Source organism: Otolemur garnettii, unplaced genomic scaffold, assembly GCF_000181295.1.
Source record: "Otolemur garnettii isolate 467f Iridium unplaced genomic scaffold, OtoGar3 scaffold00002, whole genome shotgun sequence".
NCBI classification, from domain to species: domain Eukaryota; kingdom Metazoa; phylum Chordata; class Mammalia; order Primates; family Galagidae; genus Otolemur; species Otolemur garnettii.
Genome location: NW_003852397.1, coordinates 18,524,021 through 18,548,852, shown reverse-complemented (window position 1 = coordinate 18,548,852; position 24,832 = coordinate 18,524,021). Strand labels below are relative to the sequence as shown.

Sequence of the window (24,832 nt, the reverse complement as noted above, 5' to 3'; positions counted from 1 at the left end):
AATCCATCACCACCTTCTCAAATTTATGTGTTGGCAACTCATAATCACGCCTAAACATTTGTTTTTTTAAGCAGTGTATGTACAAGGTCAGATAACAAAGTTTGCGAACTCTTCCTAGAAAAAGTGCTAGACACAATTTTCATCTCCATCAATTTTAGTATTTAGTGAAAAAGAGAGAAGAATAATGGTAATAATCTTAACAGCCAGTATTTATGTGATGGTTACATGATAAAAAGTGATTCACTGATCTTTTGCATTTTAACTTATTTTAATCCTCAAATAGACCTGTGAGGTAGGTACTATTATTAACCTCATTTTATGGATAAGGAAATGAAATTCACGTAGCTCATAAGTGTGGAGATCAAATTTAAATCTAGCAGATTAAATCCAGCGTTAATAATCTTCCATATTAAGCTGTATTTTCAGGCATGTCAGAGGTGAAAATATTTTTGTATAATCTTTTTATAGCTTATCCATGTCTATACTTTCCTATCAAAAATGTATGATATTTCAATTATATCAACATACTATAGATTTATAAAATCTTTCATGTGATGATTATTTGAATAATCTTTAAAGATCATTGCAGGTCAGAAATAATGCATAAACTAAAAACGCGACTAATTTTTATTTATTCTCAGCACCATAAATGATGGTTACACCATGCTTCTGTTTCGCAGCAATTCACGACCCTCACATAGGTTGGCATTGCACCTTAAAAAACAGTCTGATTGAGGGTGGTACCCTGCATTGCTTTCTCAGTTAAATTATAAAACATGAAAAGCAAAGTTGAAATTCTTTGAGTTTTTTAAGTGAAAGAAAGTTCTAAATATATTTAAACTTTAGCATGATAAAATTCCAGGTTATTTCAAAGATTTTCTTCTGAGAGTGAGAAATGCAAAACGATAATAATCTAAGGAGAGACAACTATTTTTTTCTCCACTCTTTACATCATGCGTACCCCCCTACCAGCAGCCAGAAAAATGCTGGGGGAAAATTAGGAGAGTAGTAAAACAGGTAGGAATATATTTCCCAGATTCAATAGAAGTAACTTGTCCCTTGAAATCTTTCAATGCCCTTGATACTGTGACGACATAGAAAACATTTTTACTAAAGTACTAATTCATTCTTTTCAGGTAAGGCGACTCACTGCACAGAACAAACAGGTCCCCTTTATTGCTTCCTAACCTAATAGTAAGATAATTTTCATTATTAAGATAATTTTCATTATTTTTTCATATTCTTTTCCCTTTGTTTAATTCTCAAAATTCAAGTGGAAGCTAATGCATTTAAGGACCTATGGACAGCCTCAGACCTCTGTACCTTCTAAGACACCCAACAGTTTTTAAGATTTACTGGTAACAAAAGTGGCTTATGATTTCAAGGAGCATCTGGTGCTGAGACTTAACACTTTTAACTTCCACCAAATTGCAAAGGGCATATATTTGGAAGTAAATAATGACTGCCTTGACCTTCATAATGCTGTGTATCCAGGTTTGGTTCATGTGTAAGTGAATTGTTTCTTAAAGAGTGTCATGAAGTTAAGTATAATTTTATGCTATTACGCATGATTGTCATGTTCACCAAAGTGCAAGCATTCACCTGCTGATGGAGGTTATTACATAGCTAGAAACTAGTATTAACATAATACAGCAAATGTCATTTTTCTTGAAGTTTGTTGATAACCATAAGGCAACCATTCACAATTTGAATCTTTTAAATTTAATTTTCTAATTTTATATAAATGGTTCTTGGCTGGAAGGAGCAATTGATTATAACAAATTGGGCATCCTCTGCTTATGAGAAAAATATCTTTCTGAAGTCTAAATTGGTAACATGTTACTCAATTGGTAACATGTTACCTAACCCTAACCCTAACATGCTACACACACATTCACACATATCTACCTTTAAAGAAAAAAATTAATAAAAATTTTAAGGCTTTCCTATATGATAATGAATTAAAGCATTTCATATATTAATAATTTCTTAATTTAAAAATTTTGATTCCATTTCTGTATTCATATTATGTATTTATATTTCATATTTTCATCCCATTTCTGTATTCATAACATGTCCAAAGTAACATGTTACTCAATGGGACAGGAGCCTGGGTGGTCAACGTTTCTTGGCTACAGGGTAAGGAGACAGAGGTGGCACACTGCACAGAGGCTTTGTTGGATTCTTCTGACATATGATATCCACAGTCAGAGGCACCACTGATGGATTCCAATCCCAAAGAAAGTGCAATGTTGCACTAAAACATCCAGAGAGACATTCGATCTGTCCTTAAGTTTGAATAATCAGAAATAATTTTTTGTACTTCTGTAAGGAATGTAGGTGTGTGCATGACTTTACTATTTCAGCTCTGTTTGCCTACTTTTGCATCTGTAGAAATACTAACAAACTTAAGTCTTGCAGCTAAAAAAATTAGTTGATGATATTCCAGAGAAACTGCCCAGGTGAATCATCTTACTTCATTGATGTAAGATGATACACAAGATTTTATTGTGTATTATCTTTTTTGGTTTAAGTATATGACCCCCACCCCACCTCGCCACTGAATGCATCTGCTGGGTGAGAAATCTGAGTATATCTGCCTGGAACAGGGATGTTGTCTTAGCTTGTATAAAGCTGAAATGCAGAATCAGGAATGAAGAATTGGGAATCCTTCACTTAACCAAAAACAATACATCTCTGAAATATATCACCATTTTGGTCAATCGTATTCTGCTTAGTTTTATTTATTTTTGCTTAAGTATAAATGCAAGTATTTACCTTCCACTTTGGAGTTACCTCCCTTGTGTGCATTTGGGAAAGGGAAGAGAGCACGCATTGGCCCCTGCCTTTCCCTTTTCCTGAGTGGTGTTCTTGATCCCAGGCTTTTTGAGATTTGTGTTTATTTTGTTTTTCTACAGCACAGACCCCTGATCATTTCAATTCTGGCTGGGATTTGGCCCTCATTCTTCCCTCTGATGGGGATGTGGCTGCCTATGAGAACTTAAAGGAGACTGAGTATTTCTCTTTCATCTGCTGTCTGACGTTCAAACTTCCACCTGCATCACAGGAAACCCCACTACCAACCAATGAGGGCCGTCCAGTCCCACCAGTTGCCACCCTGTCCAAATAGATTCACTAAGATCTAAGTTAGGTGAGGCTCTGATAGGGTTATTCTAGTAGGATGAGCATCAGCATCAGATCCTCCATAAGAGTCTAGTCTAACTCGCATCCGATCTTACTTTGTGTGCTCCAGAATCCCTTCTCCAGTTTTTTGAATGGCCAGCAAGTGTGTGTGGAATACACCCCCTCCACACACATACATAGACACATATCTACCTTTAAAGAAAAAAATTAATGAAAATTTTAAGGCTTTCCCTTAAACGATGAATTAAAGCATTTTGTATGTTAATAATTTCTTAATTTAAAAGTTTTCCTCCCATTTCTCTATTCATATTAATACCTACTGGGAGTAAGAAATCATCTCTTAAAGGTAATTCCCTTCGCCTATACTAAAGCCATTTCAAATCTTTAACATGGTACTTGCTTTGGACTTAAGTTGTAAAAAGCATGAATCGTCTCTACAGCTTCTGTTGCTTTCAAGAGGAGGGGGAAGCAGAGAGTCCTGGCAGGGGTGAAGATCAAGTTTGTTTTTCAGTTCATTGGAACAAGATTTAACCTTGTGGATGACCTAAGGCTTTACAAAGTTCATTTGTTACTCCTAGGAGTAGACTAATGTCAGCCACCTATGTAATTAAAATTTTTTCTTTTAGTCACATTAAAAAAAAGTATAAATGTAAAATTAATTTTAATAGTCTGTCTTTCTTAACCCAATATATCTATTAGGACTCAAATAGAGAAGCAGAATCAGTAATACACACACACACACACACACACATATAAAGACATTTATTATAAGGAATTGGCTTATGTTATTGTGGAGACTGGCTAAGTAAGTTTGAATCCATAAGACAGGTAGTCAGCTGGGGAAGATCACAGGCAAACTTGAACCTAAAGCTGTGTGCACAGGCACAATTTCTTCCCTTGCCCTAGGAAATCTCAGTCCTGTTTTTAAGGCTTTCAGTGAAACCACAGAAGCCCACACAGCTGATCCAGAATCATCTTCTTACTTGAAGTGAGTTGTTTAGGGATTGCAATTACATTTACAAAGTATCTTCAAGGAACACCAAGATTAGTGTTTATTTGAATATAAAATAAACATATTTTATTGATTTATTTTTGGGACAGAGTATCACTTTGTTGCCCACAGTAGAGTGCTATAGCATCACAGCTCACAGCAACCTCAAACTTGGGCTCAAATGATTTTCTTGTCTTGGTCCCCCAAATAGCTGGGACTATAGGTGCCTGCCACAACACCTGGCTATTTTTCTGAGCTGGGCTCTTACTCTTGCTGAGACTCATCTCCAATTCATGAGCTCAGGCAGTCCGCCCACCTCAGCCTCCCAGAGTCCTAGGATTCGTGTGAGCCACTGCGCCTGGCTGTTTGAATAACTTTAGATAGTAGCCTGGCCAAGCTGACTCATCAACATAACGATCACACTCTGTATGCTGAAAATAATAGCTTTTCAACATTATTGAGATATTTTAGTCCTTTTCATATACTGAGGCTTCAGAATCTGGTGTGGACTTGACGTTCATAGCACATCTCAATTCAGACCGACCACATATGTGCTTCAGAGCCCACCTATCTAGTGGCTCCCTGTAGCCCTAGACAGTGACAAACAGCGATTAGGCTGAAATACTAGGTAACTTTGGGTAGTGGTTCTCAACTGGGATTCATTTTGCTCTTTGGGGAGGATGTAACAGCGTTCAAAGACGTTTTTCATTGTCATGATTGGAAGGTAGCTGTGGGAGCTACTGGCATGTAACAGATAGAATCCAGGGATGGTGCTAAATATCTTCAAATGTGCAGACCATCCCGATGCCCCCCAATATTGTGACATTTGATACAAAGTCAATAATGTGGTAAGATGAGAACCCCTGTTGTAGAGTAAAATTTGCAGACATCAGAGAAGAAATAATCAATACACTGAGAAAAGCAGGAAGATGGAAATTTCCCATGCTCTTTGGGGATCTTGCCTTACATTCTGGAAATTTTTTTCAGTGATATGTACCTTGCCTCCTTAGTATCTTTATAACTATATTCAAAGTCAGAGAAGCGATGAGGATAAGGGAGTGATCCTATAAGTAGTAATATGACGGATTAATGGGGAAAATGAAGGAGAGAAATCTTCCCAGTGGTGTGTGCCTCCTTCACAGGTGAATGGAAGTCAGTTGCTGTCTTTTTGGATGATATTTAGTGTGTTTCTATGGTGGGTCTTCATTTGGTAGACTTCTGGATAAACTATAAAAATGCAAATGTAAATTTGTAAATGGAGAATTTAAAATATGTACAGTAATGAGGACTATCTCAGACCACCTGTGGAATAAAGCTGTGATAAATAAATAAATCAACTTCATTAACATTTTTCTAAGAAAAATCCTGATACTTCAAATTAAGTCATTTTCTCAAAGGTAGTAATCATAAACTCTAATCTCAGATATACTTCTATCCAAATTAACTGCAAATTCAGAATTAACTTCATTTCCTCAACCTTGGCAGTGTATATATAGTGAAACTGGCTGCACGTTGAATATATTTGCTAAATACTGATATTTAGAAAAAAATACAACTCACTTATTCTGTAAAATGTGTCTTGTCTGCTAACAGTAATCATTGGTTAAATGTAACGCCAAATGCTGATTATAAACACAGCTCGGAGTCAATGCTTCTGAGAAATATTTCCTATTAGATAGTTGTTACAGTTCATTTCACAAATTCTTAATTTAACATGTAAAAACTAAACCTTCCTAAATCTAAATGACATTCTTATTAAGGATTCTTAATTTGTATCGAGAGTAATTGAAATAAAACATAATTATAGTTTGTGATCAATTTTAGCACCGAAAATGGTGACAACATATCTCTGCCGATTACATTTTTAGCTTGTTCCAATGTAATTTCGAGATAACTACTTTTTCCCTTATTTTAATAAATAAATGATTTGCATAGCAATACATCATCGAGACTCTCCTTTTAGACACCAATGAGCTTGTTAGAGACCATATACTGTTTTGTGCTTTGTGATAGAATTATAAACTTCATGCCATGACTATGGTTTAAATTTTAAACTTTTACAAAGCGGTTTTAAGTTATCAATTCTATTTTTCCTTAGAAATACGCAAAGAAAAAGCTGAAAAGCAGGAGAAACCTGAAAAGAGAATCCAAACTAAAGGTAAGTGTTTAATTTTATGTTTTTTGGCATATGTATTTTTGCATATTCACGTGGGAGAAAGAAAATTTTTCATAGTTAGTTTTTCTGTTTCACCGTTTTTGATGTTGCTTTAAAAAGGTATCTTTATTTCCCAGTTCACTGGGAATGTTTGATGTATGAATGTATAAAAAATATTCAAAGATTAGAACCAAGGTAACTTCACAAAGGGTGACAACCTTTAAATTATTTACCACAGGCTTGTGCTTACTCAGGTAGTACCACAAATATATATTTTTACTTACTAAGCAAATATTTTTTATTCTTTTAATAAGGTACTGTGATAAGTCAGAGTTCAATGTTTCAACCTGAAATTTATCATGTCATGCAATACCCTTATAATCATTGTAGAACTGCAGTGTCATGCTATGACCTTACTGCAGAATGCTATGTCCTAATGGCTTTCTTACCCGGGCCAGGGGGTAGAGGGACAGGGACAATATGATTTATATCCTTTTCAACTGAACCGACTCCAGTAACTGCAGTATTAGAACAAAAGCATATTAATAAAGGCCGGTATTGTCTTACTCATCTTGCAAGCATCACTTTTCTGGAGGTGACCCAAGTAGTCATAAAACTTTAAAGAAACTTACAGGAAGCAAAGACATTCAAAAGAATGTATTTCTAAGCATGCCCAAGTTTTCCCAAGGGTCAGTCACACATGACTTTGAATGAGCCAGAGCAAAAATTATAATCTTATAATCCCCATATTTGCGTGATACAGACATAAAATCAAAGACGTTTTCTGGGGTAAAAATTGAATGTTGTCCAGTACTTACTGTGTTGGTCAAAAACCAACTAGTGTGAAACAATTGGTAATAAATATTGCAGTTGCAGATAGCAACATTTCCAATAACAGTGCTCATTAACCTTGAATTACACTAGCATATGAATCTATAATACAATGTCACATTGTTGTTGTTTTAAATGTACTTCATCCACTTCCTTTTTGTGAAGAGCTCAAATCATTCTGCAGATACTATGTCTTTAATCTTAATGGCCAAGTTCATTCCAGATTGGTCAGTCAATCCTATACAATCCGAACATTGAAGCTCATTCAGTTGAAACCTATTTATATTGTACTTAGGGAACTAATGCATTCTTATTGTTCTCTTTTCTTTTTTGGTTCCTAATTCCCTTGGTCAGGGAAATTGGACACTGCTCTTGACTACAGATTTGCTAAGCAAACCATGACTGAACTGGCTACGTGTTTCTATCTGCTAGAGGTTACACAGGAACTCAGTTGGTTGCACGTGATTGGGGTCTCTGCTGTTTATCTTGCAGACTGTACTATTAATTTAACTGCTGCTAGAGTGCATGTGTTGATGCAGGTGACACCATTTGCATTTTGGACCTGGCTCTATAAGAAACCTGATGTCAAAGAGTTTGAGACCTGGGCTGTAGAGTGGGTTTATTAAACTAGAGAATCTTCCATAATTAAAACAGTGAATTTGGCTAAAGTCTTTGCTTCCTGTAAGTTTCTTTAAAGTTTTATGACTACCTGGGTCACCTCCAGAAAAGTGATGCTTATAAGAAGAGTAAGACTCAGTTCTCAAAGGCTGGGTGAGAGATTGTAACCTGAATATATTTCTTGAGTAGACCAAATATATCTGGGGAAAGCAAATATTTCACAAGAAAGAAAACGGAGTTTCAGCTGTTTATTACCAAACTGGGCATCAAACGTAGATTTTTTTGTTTTATAAATTTCAGATTAATAACAGGCTGCATATTACTAGGGTACATTGTTTGCATTTGTAGTGATAAGTTCGGTTGTAGTGTGTCTTTCCCCCAGAAAGTATTGTACTCATTGGAGGAGAACTTATAACCCCATTCCCCACTGCTCCCACTTGAAGGGAATGGAATTTTAGAGGTAGCTTATTTTGTTACTCAATTTTTCTCTCTGCGTATGAACAAAATTTTCATTATATTGCTCAGTTTTCTATCTGTAATTGAGGTAAAATAATGCCTGCTCTTTATTCAGAAAAATAAACATTTTATTTATAACTATTCTTTTGTGTAGATAAGAGTTTCATACCTGTTATGTGTATATAAATGCCATTTCTTGTATGCCATGTTCCATGTCAGTTATGGTTACATACAATGGATAGTGAGGATTTTAAATTTTTATGCAGGCATTTTGTATTCCTGGAAGAAAAGACACAATATCTCAAAGGCAATCGTAGTCTCTGATGGTTATAAACACTCCAGCAAATACCCAAGTCTGTAAAGGTTCATGGTAGTGAAGCGGAGGGGAAATAAATATTTTGGTGATGGGAGACTCTAGATCACATCATATTGTCTCTATTTCTTTCTTTCTTTTGAGGGACCATATGGTAATATTCTAAAAGATGTTAGAAGCGTAGAAGTCACTGGGAAGCTTCGTAGGTCTACATCTAGATGATATATATACTCGTCTACAAAATACCAAGGAACATGTAATCCTAGGGAACACGTGTTTCCAAAACAATTCAGTATAAATATACCAATTCATTTTTATAGTGTCAAAGAATTAATCTTTTTTTTTTCTTTTTGAGACAGAGTCTCAAGCTGTCCCTCTGAGTAGAGTGCTATGGCATCATAGCTCACAGCAACCTCCAACTCCTGGGCTTAAGTGATTATCTTGCCTCAGCCTCCCAAGTAGCTGGGACTACAGGCACCTGCCACAATGCCTGGCTATTTTTTGGTTGTAGTTGTCATTGTTGTTTGGCAAGCGGGGCTGGATTAGAACCTGCCAGGTCTCCTGTATATGGCCAGAGCCCTAGCCACTGAACAACAGGCGCCAAGCTGAATAATTAATCAATTTTAATTCTGACTCATTTTCTTTCTTTCTTTCTTTTTTTTTTTTTAGAGACAGAGTCTCACCCTATCACCCTCAGTAGAGCACTGTGGTGTTACAGCTCACAGCAACCTCTAACTCCTGGGTCCAGGCAATTCTCTTGCCTCAGCCTCCCCAGCAGCTGGGACTACAGGTGCTGGCCACAACGCCCAGCTATTTTTTTGTTGCAGTTTGGTTGGGGCTGGGTTTGAACCTGCCACCTTCCATATATGGGGCTAGTGCCCTACCCACTGAGCATAGGTGCTGCCTATCTGACTCATTTTCATAGAAAATGTGGTACTTTTTCTAGTCCTCCACCTTAAATAACCATAATTCATCATGTCTAGCTAACATTTGTTTCTTCTTCTTTGTCCTCTTTAAATTTTGTTTGGTGTTTTTTTCATTAGGAGAGGAGGTAAAGAGTAGGCCCTTTAATTCGGACTAGCAATGAGTACTTATGATGTTTTTAAGTTATCAGCCCTGATATATTAGTAAAAGTTTACCTTCGAACGAAATAAACCTTGGGCTTTTCCCACACAAATGAGGTGGAAATTTATTTTATAAAAACAGAAGCAGAATATTATATGTACTGTGGCCCTGTATTGAATTACTTAATAAAATAATGGAAAATTACATTTGCATAGCAACTTTCAACCATAATTTAATTTTTCCTGGATTAAAAAATGTCATTCACTAAATTGTTATTTGTGTAAATGCTCCTTGGTGAGCAGGCAGAGTGAGTTCACCACAGTAGACTAGTTGTGAGTACCAAGCAGAGAGCACTAGTACAAATTAGCTTGAAGAATGTAGACTGTGTATCAGGGTGATGATTTGGAATGAAAGCTTTTGTAAGTCAGAATAATCTTGAAAAATACACTTGTATTTGAAGCCTACTATTTTAGGATCTATTCCTGCTTAACTTGTAAGAACTAATAAATGTGCAGATGGAGGTGCATATGTATAAAGCAATCTCAAGACCTGTGCCCGTGCGTAGTTCAGATGCGTGGACACTCACGGTGGGATGCACAGCCACATGTGAAATGATAAAAAATGTTGCCCAGGCTCCTCTATCAATCAATGGTCTGGGGATTCTTTGTAGGCATAAACACCTCTGTCCACAAATGTCTTAAAAGATATATACAGACTCATTATAAAGAATCACAAAGACTGGAGATAGTTGTCATCAATGAAAGGTCCCAGTCTTGATTGTTAAAGAACATTTCCCTGACCCATGGTAAATAATCAGGTGTGCTTATTCAATAAATAAACTAAGAGCACAGCGTATGGCTTTGACCAAGAAAGATGTCACTGTTGTTTTCTCCTACTTTTAGAAAAGTCTGGAATTAGCTACTGAGGGTTACAATCCAAAGTTAGTAACTTCTGGCTGTGTGGCCTTGGACAAGATAATTAATTCTCTCTACCTTCATTTATTCATCTGTGAAGTGGGGATAATAGAGTTGTTGTAAGGATTAAATGCTTATTAAATGTACATATGAAATTCTTGAAAGAAATCTTATTCTGTCAGCTAATTAATTAGTCTTTTAATTAATTCTCATTAGATAAGTGACAGTTCTTTACACATTCTCACCTGCATTGCTTCTGACTCTGTCTTTGGTACCGCTTGATACCCACCTAATCACGTGCTGGAGAAATGTAGATGTGTTATCCTAAGATTCCGTAACACACCACCCTATTACCTTTACTGCCATGTCATCCCTTTATTTTTGTTTCACCTTCTTAAAAAATTGATATTATACTACCGTTCATCTATTATGCACCAAATACTGTGCTCAATCTTATAAAGCTAACATTTCACCAATCTTCATAAAACAAGCTAACATGGTAGATATAATCCCATTTAAACTGAGAATACTGAAGTTTACCTGCACTCAGCAATTCACTCGTTGTCTCATCTTTAGTAAATTGTACAGCCAAATTTTGGCCAGATTTTGTTAAGAACTTGTGGCTTTTCCACTATATTCTATATTCACTGATTTTTCTTGTTTTTCCTCTTTGGCGCCTGCTATGTCTCTAGCACGATTTGCTCACAGCTGTAAGATCGGGAATTTATCTCTGAAATCCTGTGGCTAGGTCCTCACTACCTACTGCCTGAAGTCACTGATCCACTTGCATTTCTACATATCTACACGTCTGTTCCCTCCCCATCCGTCTGCACACCGGATAGCCTGGGGCGGGCTGGCCTAATTCAGGAGTGCTGGCTTGCACTCCTGTTTACCAGTCTCCACCACCTTCTTAACACCATTGGCGTACACGTGTACTTCCCTGGCTTACCTGCACAGCAGGTGTCTTATAAAGATGTGTAAACTGAAGTCACCTTTCCATCTCATTCCCAGTTGTTAAATTGAGAATGAGACATCATAGTACTTATTTTTCATAGAAATGTCAAATAGCTTATCATAGATGTATTAGTTGCCTGTGGCTGCAATAATAAATTACCACAAACCTGTGTCTTAAAAAAACCCAGAGGGCCAGACACAGTGGCTCACACCTATACTGCCAGTGTGTCAGGAGGCTGAAGCAGGAGGAGTGCTTGATACCAGGAGCTTAAAATCAGCCTGGGCAGCATAGTGAGACCCTGTCTCTCAAAATAATAATACTAACTGGCCATGATAGTGCGTGTCTGTGGTCCCTGCTACTCAGAGGCTGATGTGAGAGGATCCATGACAGAGTGACTCTGTCCCTTTAAAAGAATTTTTAAAAGCACCAAAACATGAAAAAGGAATTTATTCTCGTATAGTGTTAGAGGCCAGAAATCCATAATCAGCTTCACTGGGCTAAAATCGAGGTGTCTTCAGGGCCCCAGTCCTTCAGCAGCTCTAGGGGAGTATCTGATTTTGCTTCCTGCAGCTGCCGACAGTCCTTGGGTTACGGCTGCATCAGTGCAATCGCGGGCGTCTGTGGTCACAACCCTTCCTCCTCTTCAGTCTTCCAATTCCGCTCTGCCCCCCTGTCATAAGTGTGCACAGTGTGATCACACTTGGGGCCACCTGAATAGTCCAGACTAATGCTGTCTTCTCCAGTTCGAATGCCTTCTTGTCCTGCTCTAATGCTATCTTCTCCAGCTCTTTCCCTTAATCACAGTGCAGGGTGTTTTCGGCATATAAGGCAACATTCTCAGAGTCCGGGAACTGGGAAGAAGATGTGTTTTCATAGTGGGCCATTATTTAGCCTACTTTACTAAGCTATGCAATTTTTAAAATCGTCTCAATATTAAAATAAACTTCAATCCGCCAGCTCTAATTACTCCAACAACATCCTGCAATGAAAGGAATAATTAGAGACAGCATTTACAGAGGGGAAGAAGTCTCGACAAGCATGCCAGCCCAAGTTCAGAGAGGCTGATTACTAAATATACAACGCAAGCATTGCAAGGTAGGGAGACGCAGAGTCGTAAAGGTTACCAAGTCTGCGGCAGTCTGTTCATGGTCAGAAAGTAGCAACATCATCACAAAGATCTTTGTGGATTTTCAAATATCAGCAAAGCAAAAGTAAAATGTGTATAATTATCATAATTAGTGAACTCAGGTTTATGGGAAATATTCAAGATTTCATTAAGGGGAGGGGACCAGAAACAGAAGAACTCTTATTATTTTTGCTATTTTCTCAGGCTGCAAAGTAAGCACTTTTAATTTTTGAGGGTTTTTATTGTTTTTTTTGTTTTGTTTGTCTTTCCTTACTGTGGAATGTAACATTGAGTTATGTCAAAAATGAGACAAATTTTATAACCAAAAAAGTGCTATGAGTCCCTTAAGATATTATAATATAAAATTCATCTTTACTATGGATATATCTTAAATAAAATCTTAAGAATGTTGTGAATATTTTCCTAATTGGATAATTCCTTCACATTTTATTTAAGACCTTGGCTAGTTTAGGAGCCCATGGGGTTAATTAATTTTGATATCTGAAAAGGCTGAAGAAGTAGGTTCTGGAAAGTCTTTGGGCCTTTTATACGACTCTCAATCCGACTTAATTCAGGCAACTCACAGGCTCCTTTCATTCATTCTATTCAAGCCCTTCGTAATGTCTTTTGCATAATATGTCTTCATCAGTCTCTATTCTTTGTGCTAATAATTGATATCACCATCTACCCAGGCTTTTCAAACTAAAAAACTAGAAGACATTGTTGCCAGGGGTGGTACTCAACCCTGACTGCACTTTGGAATTACCTGGACAGACTTTTAAAAATATATCCATGGGTATACCCTCAGTGAACCCCAAACTAAAAAAACATCTATGTGCAGACCCCATCTTGGGGTCAATAATGTTTGGAAAGTAAGCCCAGGGTTTGAGCCAAGTCCTAGTAGAAGTTCAAAGGGATAGCTAGGGCTAAAATCCTAGTCCATTGAACTTACAGGTTAGAGTTCAAGTACATTTTACAGTGGTTTCCTCGTGTGAAAATAATGAGCACCTGGATGCCTTCAGGTGAGGCCTGCACTCCTGCTTACCAGTCTCCACCCCTCTTCTCACCCCTGGAGTGCACGTTTGCTTCCATGCCTCAGCTGTGAAGGCATTTGAGTTTCCATCCCTGCCCTCGGCCTCCTGGTCTCTTTCAACACCAGAACCCCAATCCTAGTTGGTCCTTAACATAACCCTTTTCACTAAAATGTAGTCTATTTTATCTCTTCTCTTACACTGTCTCCCCCACAATTAGATTAGATTGTGACAGTCACTTCTTAACAGATTTCCCAGCATTAACCCCTCAAGTCTATGCTAATCATCATCCCTTATGGACTTAAGTCTATTCGCTGGTGTGCCAGTGCTTATGAGACGAAGGTCATATTTTTTAGCCTGACACATAAGACCCTCTCATGAGCACTGATATTCATATAAATTTCCAGCTCTGTGCACTTAGCCACATATCTTCCCTCTTCTGTGTCCCCCTCACTAAGCCCTCCCACCCACACCACCTCCTCCCAAGCACTCCAGCCCCAGTAATGCTGTGTGTAGGGAGGATGGGTGTTGGGCGGCACCTGAACGGGCGCTGCTGCTGTCTCACGAGTTAGCGCTTCTGGAGCTTGAGTGTCTGGGGCCATGCGACCTCTCCTGTGTGGTTTCTCCATAGGGTCCTGCTCATTTCTTTAAGTCTCAGAAGAAATGTTAAGTCCTTTCAATGGCCTCCTTTGCTGTTTCTTACTTGGGCATTTACAAGCTTCTCTGAGTTACAGGTACACGCCAGCCTTCATCATTCAAAGCATTTTGGCCACAAATTTTAATTGTGAGGATGCTGATCTAATTGACTGAGGGCAGGAACTGTGTTTGTCTTCATGTATGTTCTAAGTCAGCCCTGCTGCTGACTCCTAGCTATTCTATCTGTCCTTATCACGAACAAAAAGATGTAGGTTCCATGGTGTCTGCGATTCCTACCAGCTTTGAATCTGCGTGCTTATATTGAATTAAAATCAGTCTAACATCTAATGAAGTCTCTAAGACACTCAATAAACATTGACATTAGTGAATTAATTAGTGAATGAAATATTCATTTCTTCTATTTGGCTAATCTCGCCTCGATTCTTATAGGTAAATATTTCATTTGACATTTCTGTGTTTACTTTTATAAATATATGTGCCTAAATATACATATACATATCTACACACATATAATTATTCAGTTGTAATTGAACCATTATAATGTCAAATTTATGTTGTTGGTAGCATGAGCAAGTTAATAATGAAGCTAAAACTATGTGTAACAGGCAACCCGAAAACACCCACACTGCAACAATATGTGTAACAATACAGATTAAAGTCGTACAAGTCAACAAAGACCATTTGGGAAATGAAAAAAGAGAAAAGAGGAAAACGTCGGCTACAATCCAAGTATCTGAAGAACAATAGTAATGGAGCTTAAATTTTTTTCTAGTTTTTTCTCCATTGTAGTTGTGTTTTTTTTTGTATCTTTGCCTTATTTTTTTTTTTTTTGCAATTGAAGATTTTATTGTTGATTTTAGATAATACATAGGCCCCTATCTAACTATTTAATCTGGTTAATTTACTCTTAGAACAGAACAAACCAGAAAAGATAAGGACCTACTGATAAATTACATAACCAGCAAAAGAACTTTCTTTTTTTCCAAGAAGGCTCCCAGACAGAAGGAGAGCCTGCCGGGGCTCAGAACACAAGGTAGCTGCCACGGCCACCAGGTGAAGAACTGACCTCAGACATGGGGAAGAAGTTCTCCAGGCAGAACGTCTGCTGACAGATGGCGTGCGGTCGGCTTCAGAGCCAGGTAGCAGACGAGAATAAGGTGAATTCTGGCAGGCAGGTAGTATAAATGGAAAAAGTGACCATGACTCTTAAGTGAAAATACACGTCAATTTATTCGCAGCACTTTCTTTATGCCAGAGACCGTATTGGGCACTAAAAACTCAATGATGCATGAGACCTAGTCCAGTGGTAAACCTGGGAAGCTGCACAGTAATACCACCACAGGGGTGAGGATGCCAGAGAGCCGTCCTGAAGAAGAGATGCGGGTTGAGATCTGGCTGCCTCTGCAGCTGACCAGGGCTGACTGCAGTTGTCTGGCTTTGGAGGCATGAACAGTTTGAGGCTCAGATGTGGACTCTGGAACTTAAAAATGGAAGACACAAAATCTGAGTAAGGGAACAGTCCTCGAGGAATCAGGTGGACATTTGGTTAAAAGGGTCAGCAGTGTAATTATTAGAACTAGTATTAATATTAGTATTAGTTTTCTTGGGCTACCATGACCAAGTCCCCTAACTGAGTGGCTTAAAGGAACCAAATTTTATTAATCCACAGTGACGGAGGGTAGGAATCCTACACTGAGGTTTCCACAGGATTGGTTCCTTCAGAGGGCTGCGAGGGAGACTGCTCCGTCTCTCCTCCCTTCTGGTGGTTTCACAACAAACTTGGTCTTGGAGATGAACCAGTTTCTGCCTGATCTTCACACATTGTTCTCCCGTGTCTCTGTCTTTTCACCCTGCTTCCCTCTGTGCTCGTCTATCTCTGCGTCCAAATTTCTTCTTTTTCTAAGTACACCAGGCACATCGCATCAAGGATCAGCCTCATGATTTGATCTTAACTTGACTGTCTCTGTAAAAGCCCTATTTCCAAATTAGGTCAGATTCTGACTTTATTTGGGGTTCTGACTTCAATACATGTTTTTAGGAGGACACAATTCAGCCCGTAACAGTATCACATGCACCCAGTCAGAGGATTGTATTTTTTTATAGCCTGAGTTAGAACAGTAACACTGACTGGCTTAGGACTCTTTTAAGTTTCTGGGAAACAACTGCAGGATTGAAATTATAGGCTGACAGAAGATTCAGCTGATGGTGAGGCTCAAAGGTCAAAGAGAACAGGACATTAAAAGGTAGACTATCCTGCAGCCTTTTATATAAACTCATCATCCTGGATTGTATAAGCTTATAGTTTTGTCTTCTCCCAGATGCACTTGACTCCTTAAAGTACAAAATATATTTTCTTTTCCTTTCTGGCAGCTGTGAAAGTTAAACCTAGCAAATGAGAACAGAAGGCTGTACACACAGAAAGCTCAGCCCCACCGCCTCCATGTGGACTGTTCACTTAGGAGGAAGTGATGGCAGTTCTTGCTGTGGTCATGTAGCCTCAGGTGAATGGGAAATTGTCCATACAACTAAACCGAATTGAAGAATAAAACTAATATTTTAGAATTAGAAAATCTATGTTGTGATTCAATGCATATGTATCAGATGAGATTTGTAACTTTTGGTAATTTTCCAAATCTTTAATGGATATTTTAAAGTAATTTTATTATGAAAAAGAAGCATGCACACTGTTGAAGGGAAAATCGTACATAACATGCTTGGAGAATCCAGTCGGCACCCTTGGGCCCCTAAGTACAAGTTTAGAGTCTGCGCTAGATCTGGAACAGAGGACAGACAAGGCTGCTGAGTTTGGAGGGGGAGGACTGGTTTAACAATTGATAACGACATTTATATGTTTTTCCTCCTCTGCTACAGACACTTATGAGCCTGTGTTTTCTTATCCATGGACAAACAACTTCAGCCTAGGTGACCCCTTCTGTGCCCACAAGCTCTAAAATTGGGTGCTTACGTTAAAGTTAAAATTATGAATTCTTCCTGAAGGGAAAATGGGTAATATAATCTTTGAGAAGTGTTTTTTACTTAAGAATGCTTTTATGTAGAGTTCATCATTGTCTCTTAAAAAGCGTGTAATCATTTGCCTTCCCACAGAATTGAAATTCTACAAATTAGGTACAAAAAGAATGAAACATACACGTGGAGACATACACACTAACCAGGAGTACATCTGGAGTTTTGTTTACCTGAAACAAGATGTGTTTGTTGAGAGTTTAAGATAAATGGACATGTACCATGCTATTTCATAAAGAAAAACGATGAATGAAAACATGAATACAATGAATGCATATGAATTCTCTGAAGCTGTTTGAAATGTTGACCTATTTAAAATTTGTGTATTACTTTGGTGATTCAAAAAGCCCTAGAAATATAAAAATCAGAGAAATTGACTCAGTGGCTCTTTCCTGTAATCCTAGCACTCTGGGAGGCCAAGGCAGGGTAATGGGTTGAGGTCAAGCATTCAAGACCCACTTGAGAAAGAATGAGACCTTTGTCTCTTCCAAAAATTGAAAAAAATTAGCCGAGTATGGTGGCCTATGTCTGTAGACCCAGCTACTCAGGAGACTAAGGCAGGAGGATTGCATGAGTCCAGGAGTTTGTGGTTGCGATGAGCCACAGTGACACTATGACACTCTAGCCCAGGAGACATTGTCTTAGGAAAAAAAAAAGAAAGAAAAAAATTAGTAAAATTCATTACATATACTTCCTATAGTCTTTTTATAATGAAAAGGTATAGTGCTTACTTATCTACCTGATTCTTTTTTGTTTGGATACTCAAGATTAGCCCTATGCAGTTGTATGATGTTAAGTGTGAGTTCTAGTTTCAGTTATATAAAATTCATTTGCTAACCATCAGCTGAAGAATACAGTGGCCTATACAAATCAGTACCTTACAAGTTTGGCACCAAAACTTTAGATTTTCAAAGAAAGAGCAGAGAGATCAAGAAAAGAACTCTGACAACATGGCCCTTATTTTTTTGCTCCTCGGGAGTGTTTTGCCCCATAAAGAACAGGAGGGTCGGGCATACCAGGAGCTCTGAGCTCTGATACACTTCAGAAAAAGACACAATCTGTCTGGTGCTTCCAGGGTCAAAGCAAAAGCACAGAGCACAGCTTGGGAAGTGCTGGAGAAGGGCCATATGGGATGGTGAGAGATGCACTTGATTTGAGTTGAGCTGAATGTTCTGGTCAGGCAAAGGTCAGAGTCTGGGCGAGTGCAGGAACAGAAGGCACAAGCCATTTCTGATGCCAAACATCAGGGCCATTCCAACTGGTGGATTCCATTTGTTTTTAATTATCAGCATGCCAAAGGGACTTTGTTTCTTGTAAATAAGGATGACAAACACATTAAGCTCTAGCAGGTGCAAAATGCTTACTTCATCCTAGGCTAAAACAGTCCTGGCTAAGATACAACTTTCCCAAGCAGGGCTCATGACAAGGAGTTCTCTTTTCTTCTTCCAGAGGAAAACTCCTGGTTATGAGTTCTAAGCAAGGAAAAATTCAACTGCTATAGCAAACCATTTATATTTTAGAATGATTGCCAAAGCAGTCACTGATTGCTGCCTTACTGTGTGGAAAGTCATTTCAAGACTTGGTATTTCAGCAGAGTCTCGCCAAAGTCTGCAATTTTGATCCAAGAAGGCTTGGTGGCTGTCTGCCATTTTGATCGGCTCTCTAGAGCACTTGAGTCCAGCTGCTTCACTAGGCAGTGTTATGGTGCCATTTCTGAGAGGTATAATGAAATTCCAGCATTCAATACTGTGTCTGTAAATCAAAACTTTGACTGGGAGGAACCAGATTCTTCCCCAGGGTAACAGAAACGAGGCATTAATATGCTAATTTGAGTCTGAATTCAGTCCTTTTGCTCTTTTGATTTTGAATTAATTCTCCCATTTATGCCTATGCACACGTCAATCTGAAAATCCTTTAGTGGAATGGACAACCAGCTGTCTGAGGTGGGTGAGCCCCATTCTTTACAGAGGCAGAGACCAAGATTAGGTGTTCCCTGGGGGATCTTTCCAATCAGAGCTCTGAAAGCCCAGCTTATCTCGCACCAACTTGGTTCCCCCTAGAGAAACTTTAAGAAGCTTTGTTTTTGCCAAGATTTTCTTTTGGTTTTTAGCTTAATTAATAGGGATCCAAAGGAATCAAAATAAGTCATTTGCAGTCAGTGTGAATGCTGACTTCTGTGAGATCTTGTATACCGAACTTAGTAGCTCAGGATCCCCTAAAACAGAAAGACAAAATAATACCTAGATGTGCTCAGGTGGCTTTTTCTCTCTTGTTTCCCACTGTTTTAATCTTTTAAGAATTTTTAATAACTTATAAAATGTTTCAAATAATCGGAAGCAGGTAGTGCCTATTATATCTGTACCACATCATTCATAAACCAAATTTAACTAGAAGATGGAACTAGCTTTTAGAGCATTTTAGAATTCCACTCATTCAAAAGTATTATGAAGAGTCGGTCTACTGTGTGACAGACGCCATATGATGAGCAAGAGATACAAAAATAAAATCCTATGACACAGCTTCTAAAGATGCCATCTACTGGGTAGACAGACATGTGAACATTGGCAGTGTCATCATTTAATTGTTAAAATAATGTACACAGTGCAATTGGAATAAGTAGAGATTAATTAAAAAAAAAACTTTACAGAGGAGGAGGAGGAGGCATTTAAAGCACAGGGAAAGAACACACGTAACAGGGATGAGAAAATAAGAAACGTGGGTGTGGTGATTCTGGGTAAAAGGCACGAACAGGCAGAGATTCAAAGGCATTGCAAGGGCAGAGAGTGCACTTGTGTAGCTAAAAGTATTTTGTTAAAATGGAAATGTACAGTTCAAGGGGAAATTCCTGGTAGATGAGATTAGATTGGCAAGCAAATATCAGATCACTAGAGCAATTGAATAGTTTTTACATTTGGTATGATACCTGCCACATGACAGATACTAGGCCAAGCAATGAGGAGGATGCTAGCATTTAAAATGGGCAGGTGATATCAGATTTTCATGTTGGAAAGGTTACTGCAAGGGAGAAAAATTTAAAATTCAAAAGATTTGTCCGAGCAGTACTGTATTAATAGGTATAGTAAGACATCCAAGATGGACATCCTGGTCCAACTTTCTGAACTAATTTCTTTCCCCTTTGTGCTTCCTACTTTGACTAAGTTAATTTCTTTTAATTTTCATTCATAAATGTCACTTCAACCAAGGGACCTTTCTCAAGCATACAGACGTCACTAAGTCCTATTTTATATATGGACATGTCATCCCACGTATTTTCTTCATAGCAATTATAACAACAGCAGGTCAGTATTTTTGTACTTATTTGTTTAGCATCATCACTCATTAGCTGGGTGACCTCATGATGACAGAAATGGCATCTGTTTTGCCTAGCGCAGTCTTTACCACATAGCAAGTGTTTTCTTGAGATTCGTGCATAAATAAATAATAGGGAAGTGTAGTATTGGATAAAACAAGATGAGAAGAGGAATATTACAAAAGTATTATTGAAAGAGATTGGCGAGTGGATGGAAGTGAAAAATAAACGGGAGAGATGAATCGAATGCATTCTGTTTCTTGCTTGGGTAATGAGTAAGAAGCATGACGAAGGTGTAGGATAAGAGTCTAACTTGAATTTGAGACCCGTTGTAATAGCTAATTGGATCATGGCTCATATTAAATTCCATTTTATTTCCTTTGAAAAGATTTGCTATATAATTCTATTCCAGTAGATTTTTCTCATTCCAGTACATTTTCAAATACCTTGGTGTGGAATGTTTCTGTAGAAGATGAACGCATACAATTTAGATTGTATGGTTCTGCTTCTGGTTGAGCAGATTACGTCTTGGTATTTTCGTCCTCGTATTTCTTGGAATTCATCCAGTGTCAAAGTTAGGATCTTTTGGTATATGATTATTTAATAAAAAGTTATAATTCATTACATTAAAGGTTTAAAAAAGCAGAGTGTTATTCTTATCTTTGCAATTGGACCTGGACTGAGGTTCTAGATTGTAATTGGATATGAAATAAAAATAGAAATAAAAATTAAATCTATAAATATCCTGAAGTTTAAACCTCTAACTATGTAAAATCTCATGTTAGTTAAGGGAAGATTTCTAAAAGTAGCAGAAAAGTTTTTCACAACAAAATTGCCAGGCATTTAGCTCGTTGATTATTCCTTTATTGAAATTAAAAGTATTATCTTTTTGTTCTAGTTACACACAGAGAAAAAGAAAAAGACAGAGAGAAAGTAAAAGAAAAAGAAAAACCTGAGAAGAAAGGTAGGTAAAATCCTTTTGGTTATTTTAACACACTGAGCTCCTTCTCATTTTTTATATTCAGATTTTGACCATTTAGTTCTTTCTGAAAATTATAATTACCTACTTAGAATAGAATCTGAAAAGAGCAATTAGTGGATTGAGGAGCCTAAAATACATAAGACTCCTGGCCTCTCTAACCACTTGACTTTCCAGAAATGTTGTGTCATTTTTTTTCCTCTCGCAGTTTTGAGCCTGACTTAGGTAGTGGTGAGGATATTATTTCATAAAATGCTTACCAATTTGATAGGTAAGAAAGCATCTATCATTTTAACATGTATATTTTAATTACCTACTAGACTGTTTTTTTTTTGTTTTGTTTGGCAGTTTTGGGCTGGGGCCAGGGCCAGGTTTGAACCCCCCACCTCTAATATATGGGGCCAGCGTCCTACGCCTTTGAGCCACAGGTGCCGCCCTAGACTGTTTTTTACTTTCACTTATTTATGGGGAATAAATCATACGATTTTATTAATCAACCCATAAAGATAACTTCCTCTGACCCCGCTCCCACCTTCTCACCCCAGCGTGCTCCTAGTAAACGCCTCCTCGGAGTCTCCCTGGTGGCCTTCCAGAGCTGCAATCTCTCTTTAGTAGACAGCGCATGTCATTGTTCCTCCTTATGTTTTACCCCAAATCTATTATGTCGTATATTTTGACTTTTACAGCTTTATATCCTAGAAATCTTTTCATTATCAGCAAATAGATATTTTTCTCATACTCTTTAAAAAGCTGCAGGATGGGAATTTTTCCTTCCGCTGTAGTTTTGAGCTGCTTTTCATTTCTAAGTGAGAAGATGTAAAAGTGAACTTTAGTGATGTCCGTGCCTTTTGGGTTCAAACGCGTTGCCCATTTTCCCTAATGGCACGCTTATGAGTCATTGGGTACGTGTACCCCTGGGTCAAACCCTTGTTTCAGACATTCTTCTCAGTTTGTTTTGCACTGAATGTTTGCTTTCTATCTATGCAAACATACGTGCGAGTCCATGTATGGAGAGATGCACGTGTGTTTATGTTTAGAAATTTTTTTTTATTGTTGGGGATTCATTGAGGGTACAAAGAACCAGGTTACACTGATTGCATTTGTTAGGTAAAGTCCCTCTTATAATTGCATCCCACCCCCCAAAAGATGTGTAAAGACGTATGTTTAGATTTTTGAATGCTTATGTAGCTAGATATGGTAATACTTTCTTATTGTGTTTTTGCTTTTGGATTTTCATTCAATAATTAAGTCAATAACCATTAATAGTTTCTCTAGTTTTTAAAAAAATATTTCGTATTTTACATTTATCTTTAATTGATCAAAAGGCCATTTCAATATATGACATGAGGAAATGTTCCAATTTAATTTTGGGGGGTGAGAGTGGATCATGTCTAAGATACATGGGCTGGATTTCAGCTGATTTATGCATCCCTGGCTCACATAGTCTGCTGAGTTTTCTTGTTTTATTTAACATTCTACTTAGGTAGCACATATTATGACATTTAGGAATCAGATCAGTGGAAACACGCTTCAGTGCAATTTACTGTATATTCACATTGACAGATTTGAATTAAATAGTTGTTATTTTATTCACATTTACTTAGTGACTATTTCCATGCATTTCCATATAGCCTTCCTCTTTCTCTGTTCTGGAAACAGAGGTGACCACTTTCTGTCTGCTATTACGTTATGCAGAATTATTAGCATCAGGTTCTGCGCACTCTGATTAAATGAAATACTCTGAAATTCCTTAGGATTTTGTTCAACCTTCGCAGTAGCTAAATGTTTTTTGTTTAAAAATATTATTGAGGGGTGGCACCTGTGGCTCGGTGGGCAGGGCCCCAGCCCCATATACTGAGGGTGGCAGGTTCAAACCCAGCCCTGGCCAAACTGCAACAAAAAAAATAGCTGAGCATTGTGGCAGGAACCTGTAGTCTCAGCTACTTGGGAGGCTGAGGCAAGAGAATCTCCTAAGTCAGGAGTTGGAAGTTGCTGTGAGCTGTGATGCCAGAGCACTCTACTGAGGGCGATAAAGTAAGACTCTGTTTCTAAAATTAAAAAAAAAAATTGAGGATGCTCTGTCCTTAAATTATAAATGTTGCAGAAAATGTAGCCAAATTGAAAAGCAGAAATAAAATGCTGCATCATAAGTGCTCTTTTATTTATTGCATGCCAATTAAAGGCTGTTAGTTTTTTAAGAGCTAGGTTGTTATGATGCAGTCAGATGACCTTGTATGAATTATGCCCTGCTTAGTCTGGCATAGTACTCCTTCTGCTAACATTGTCTAAGTTATTGCCTGTAACCCCAAGTGCTCATGGGGGTGGCTGTGAGCAGGCTTGAGTGGTGGCGAGGCTGAACCCCCAGAGGAGGAGACACCTGCTCTCAGCAGCGCTGCCTCTGTCAGGGTCACTTATCTTCCACTCAACATGATGCTTTAAGCTTTTTAAGAGGCTTACATCATCTTTACAAGATTCTGGGGAAACTATTCATAGACTGTATCTAAAGATAATAGTTTTTAAAAATACATGTTTCAGGCACATGTTTTTCTTTCTGTGATATGAGTAAGGCTGACGTGCATTGCTGTTCTTGTAATATCATTGGAGAAGTGGAAAGATTTAGGACTCTGATTTTTTACTCCAGTAATTTGGTACCTTCCTGAAACCATTTGTTTCATTAAAACTTATATTTTATCACTTCATTTTTAAAAATTTTCTTAATTACCAACATAATAATGTCCAACCAGTATTAGGTAAATGTTGAAAAATCTGTAGTGATTTGGGAAACTACCAATACACACGGTTCAATATATTTGAAATTTAAAAATAAATGCTACACATGCTGTTTTACTTCTTTGATCTCCTCTACTTAAAACTACTGGGAGACACAAGACTTTACCAGTGTATATAAGAAGAAGAGAAATTAAAGTCATATTGATGTATTAATTTATTAGATAAATAATGAGACAGCACAATCTTTTGGGTATCATGTGGAATACCGCTCAATTAACAAGCTGTATTCAATTAGTAATCTTTTTAAAAATTAATTTATTTAGTATTATTAGTTCTCAACTAAAGGTTTCTTTAGGGAATCTTTGGAAATTTGTTGATTGTCTAAATGACATTGGAGTGGAAGGCGTTTGTTAAATAGGAACTGGAGAGGTTGGGAAGCATTTTTTCCAATACATAAGACAGTCCCTATAGCCAGGAATTATTCTTTTCCAAATGGCGATTGGGTCATTGTTTTTTTTTTTTTTTTTTTTTTT

The 24,832-nt window shown here is 37.7% G+C and overlaps 1 protein-coding gene across 1 annotated transcript in view; it reads left to right on the top strand.

The window, feature by feature from the left end:
- Positions 1–24,832, top strand: part of TRDN (triadin) — a 119,168-nt gene that overhangs the window by 86,549 nt on the left and 7,787 nt on the right. Inside the window, exons 5-6 of the mRNA XM_023512740.1 lie at positions 6,234–6,293; positions 21,489–21,554. Of these exons, the coding sequence (XP_023368508.1) occupies positions 6,234–6,293; positions 21,489–21,554 (126 nt within the window). The remainder of the gene's footprint in view (positions 1–6,233; positions 6,294–21,488; positions 21,555–24,832) is intronic.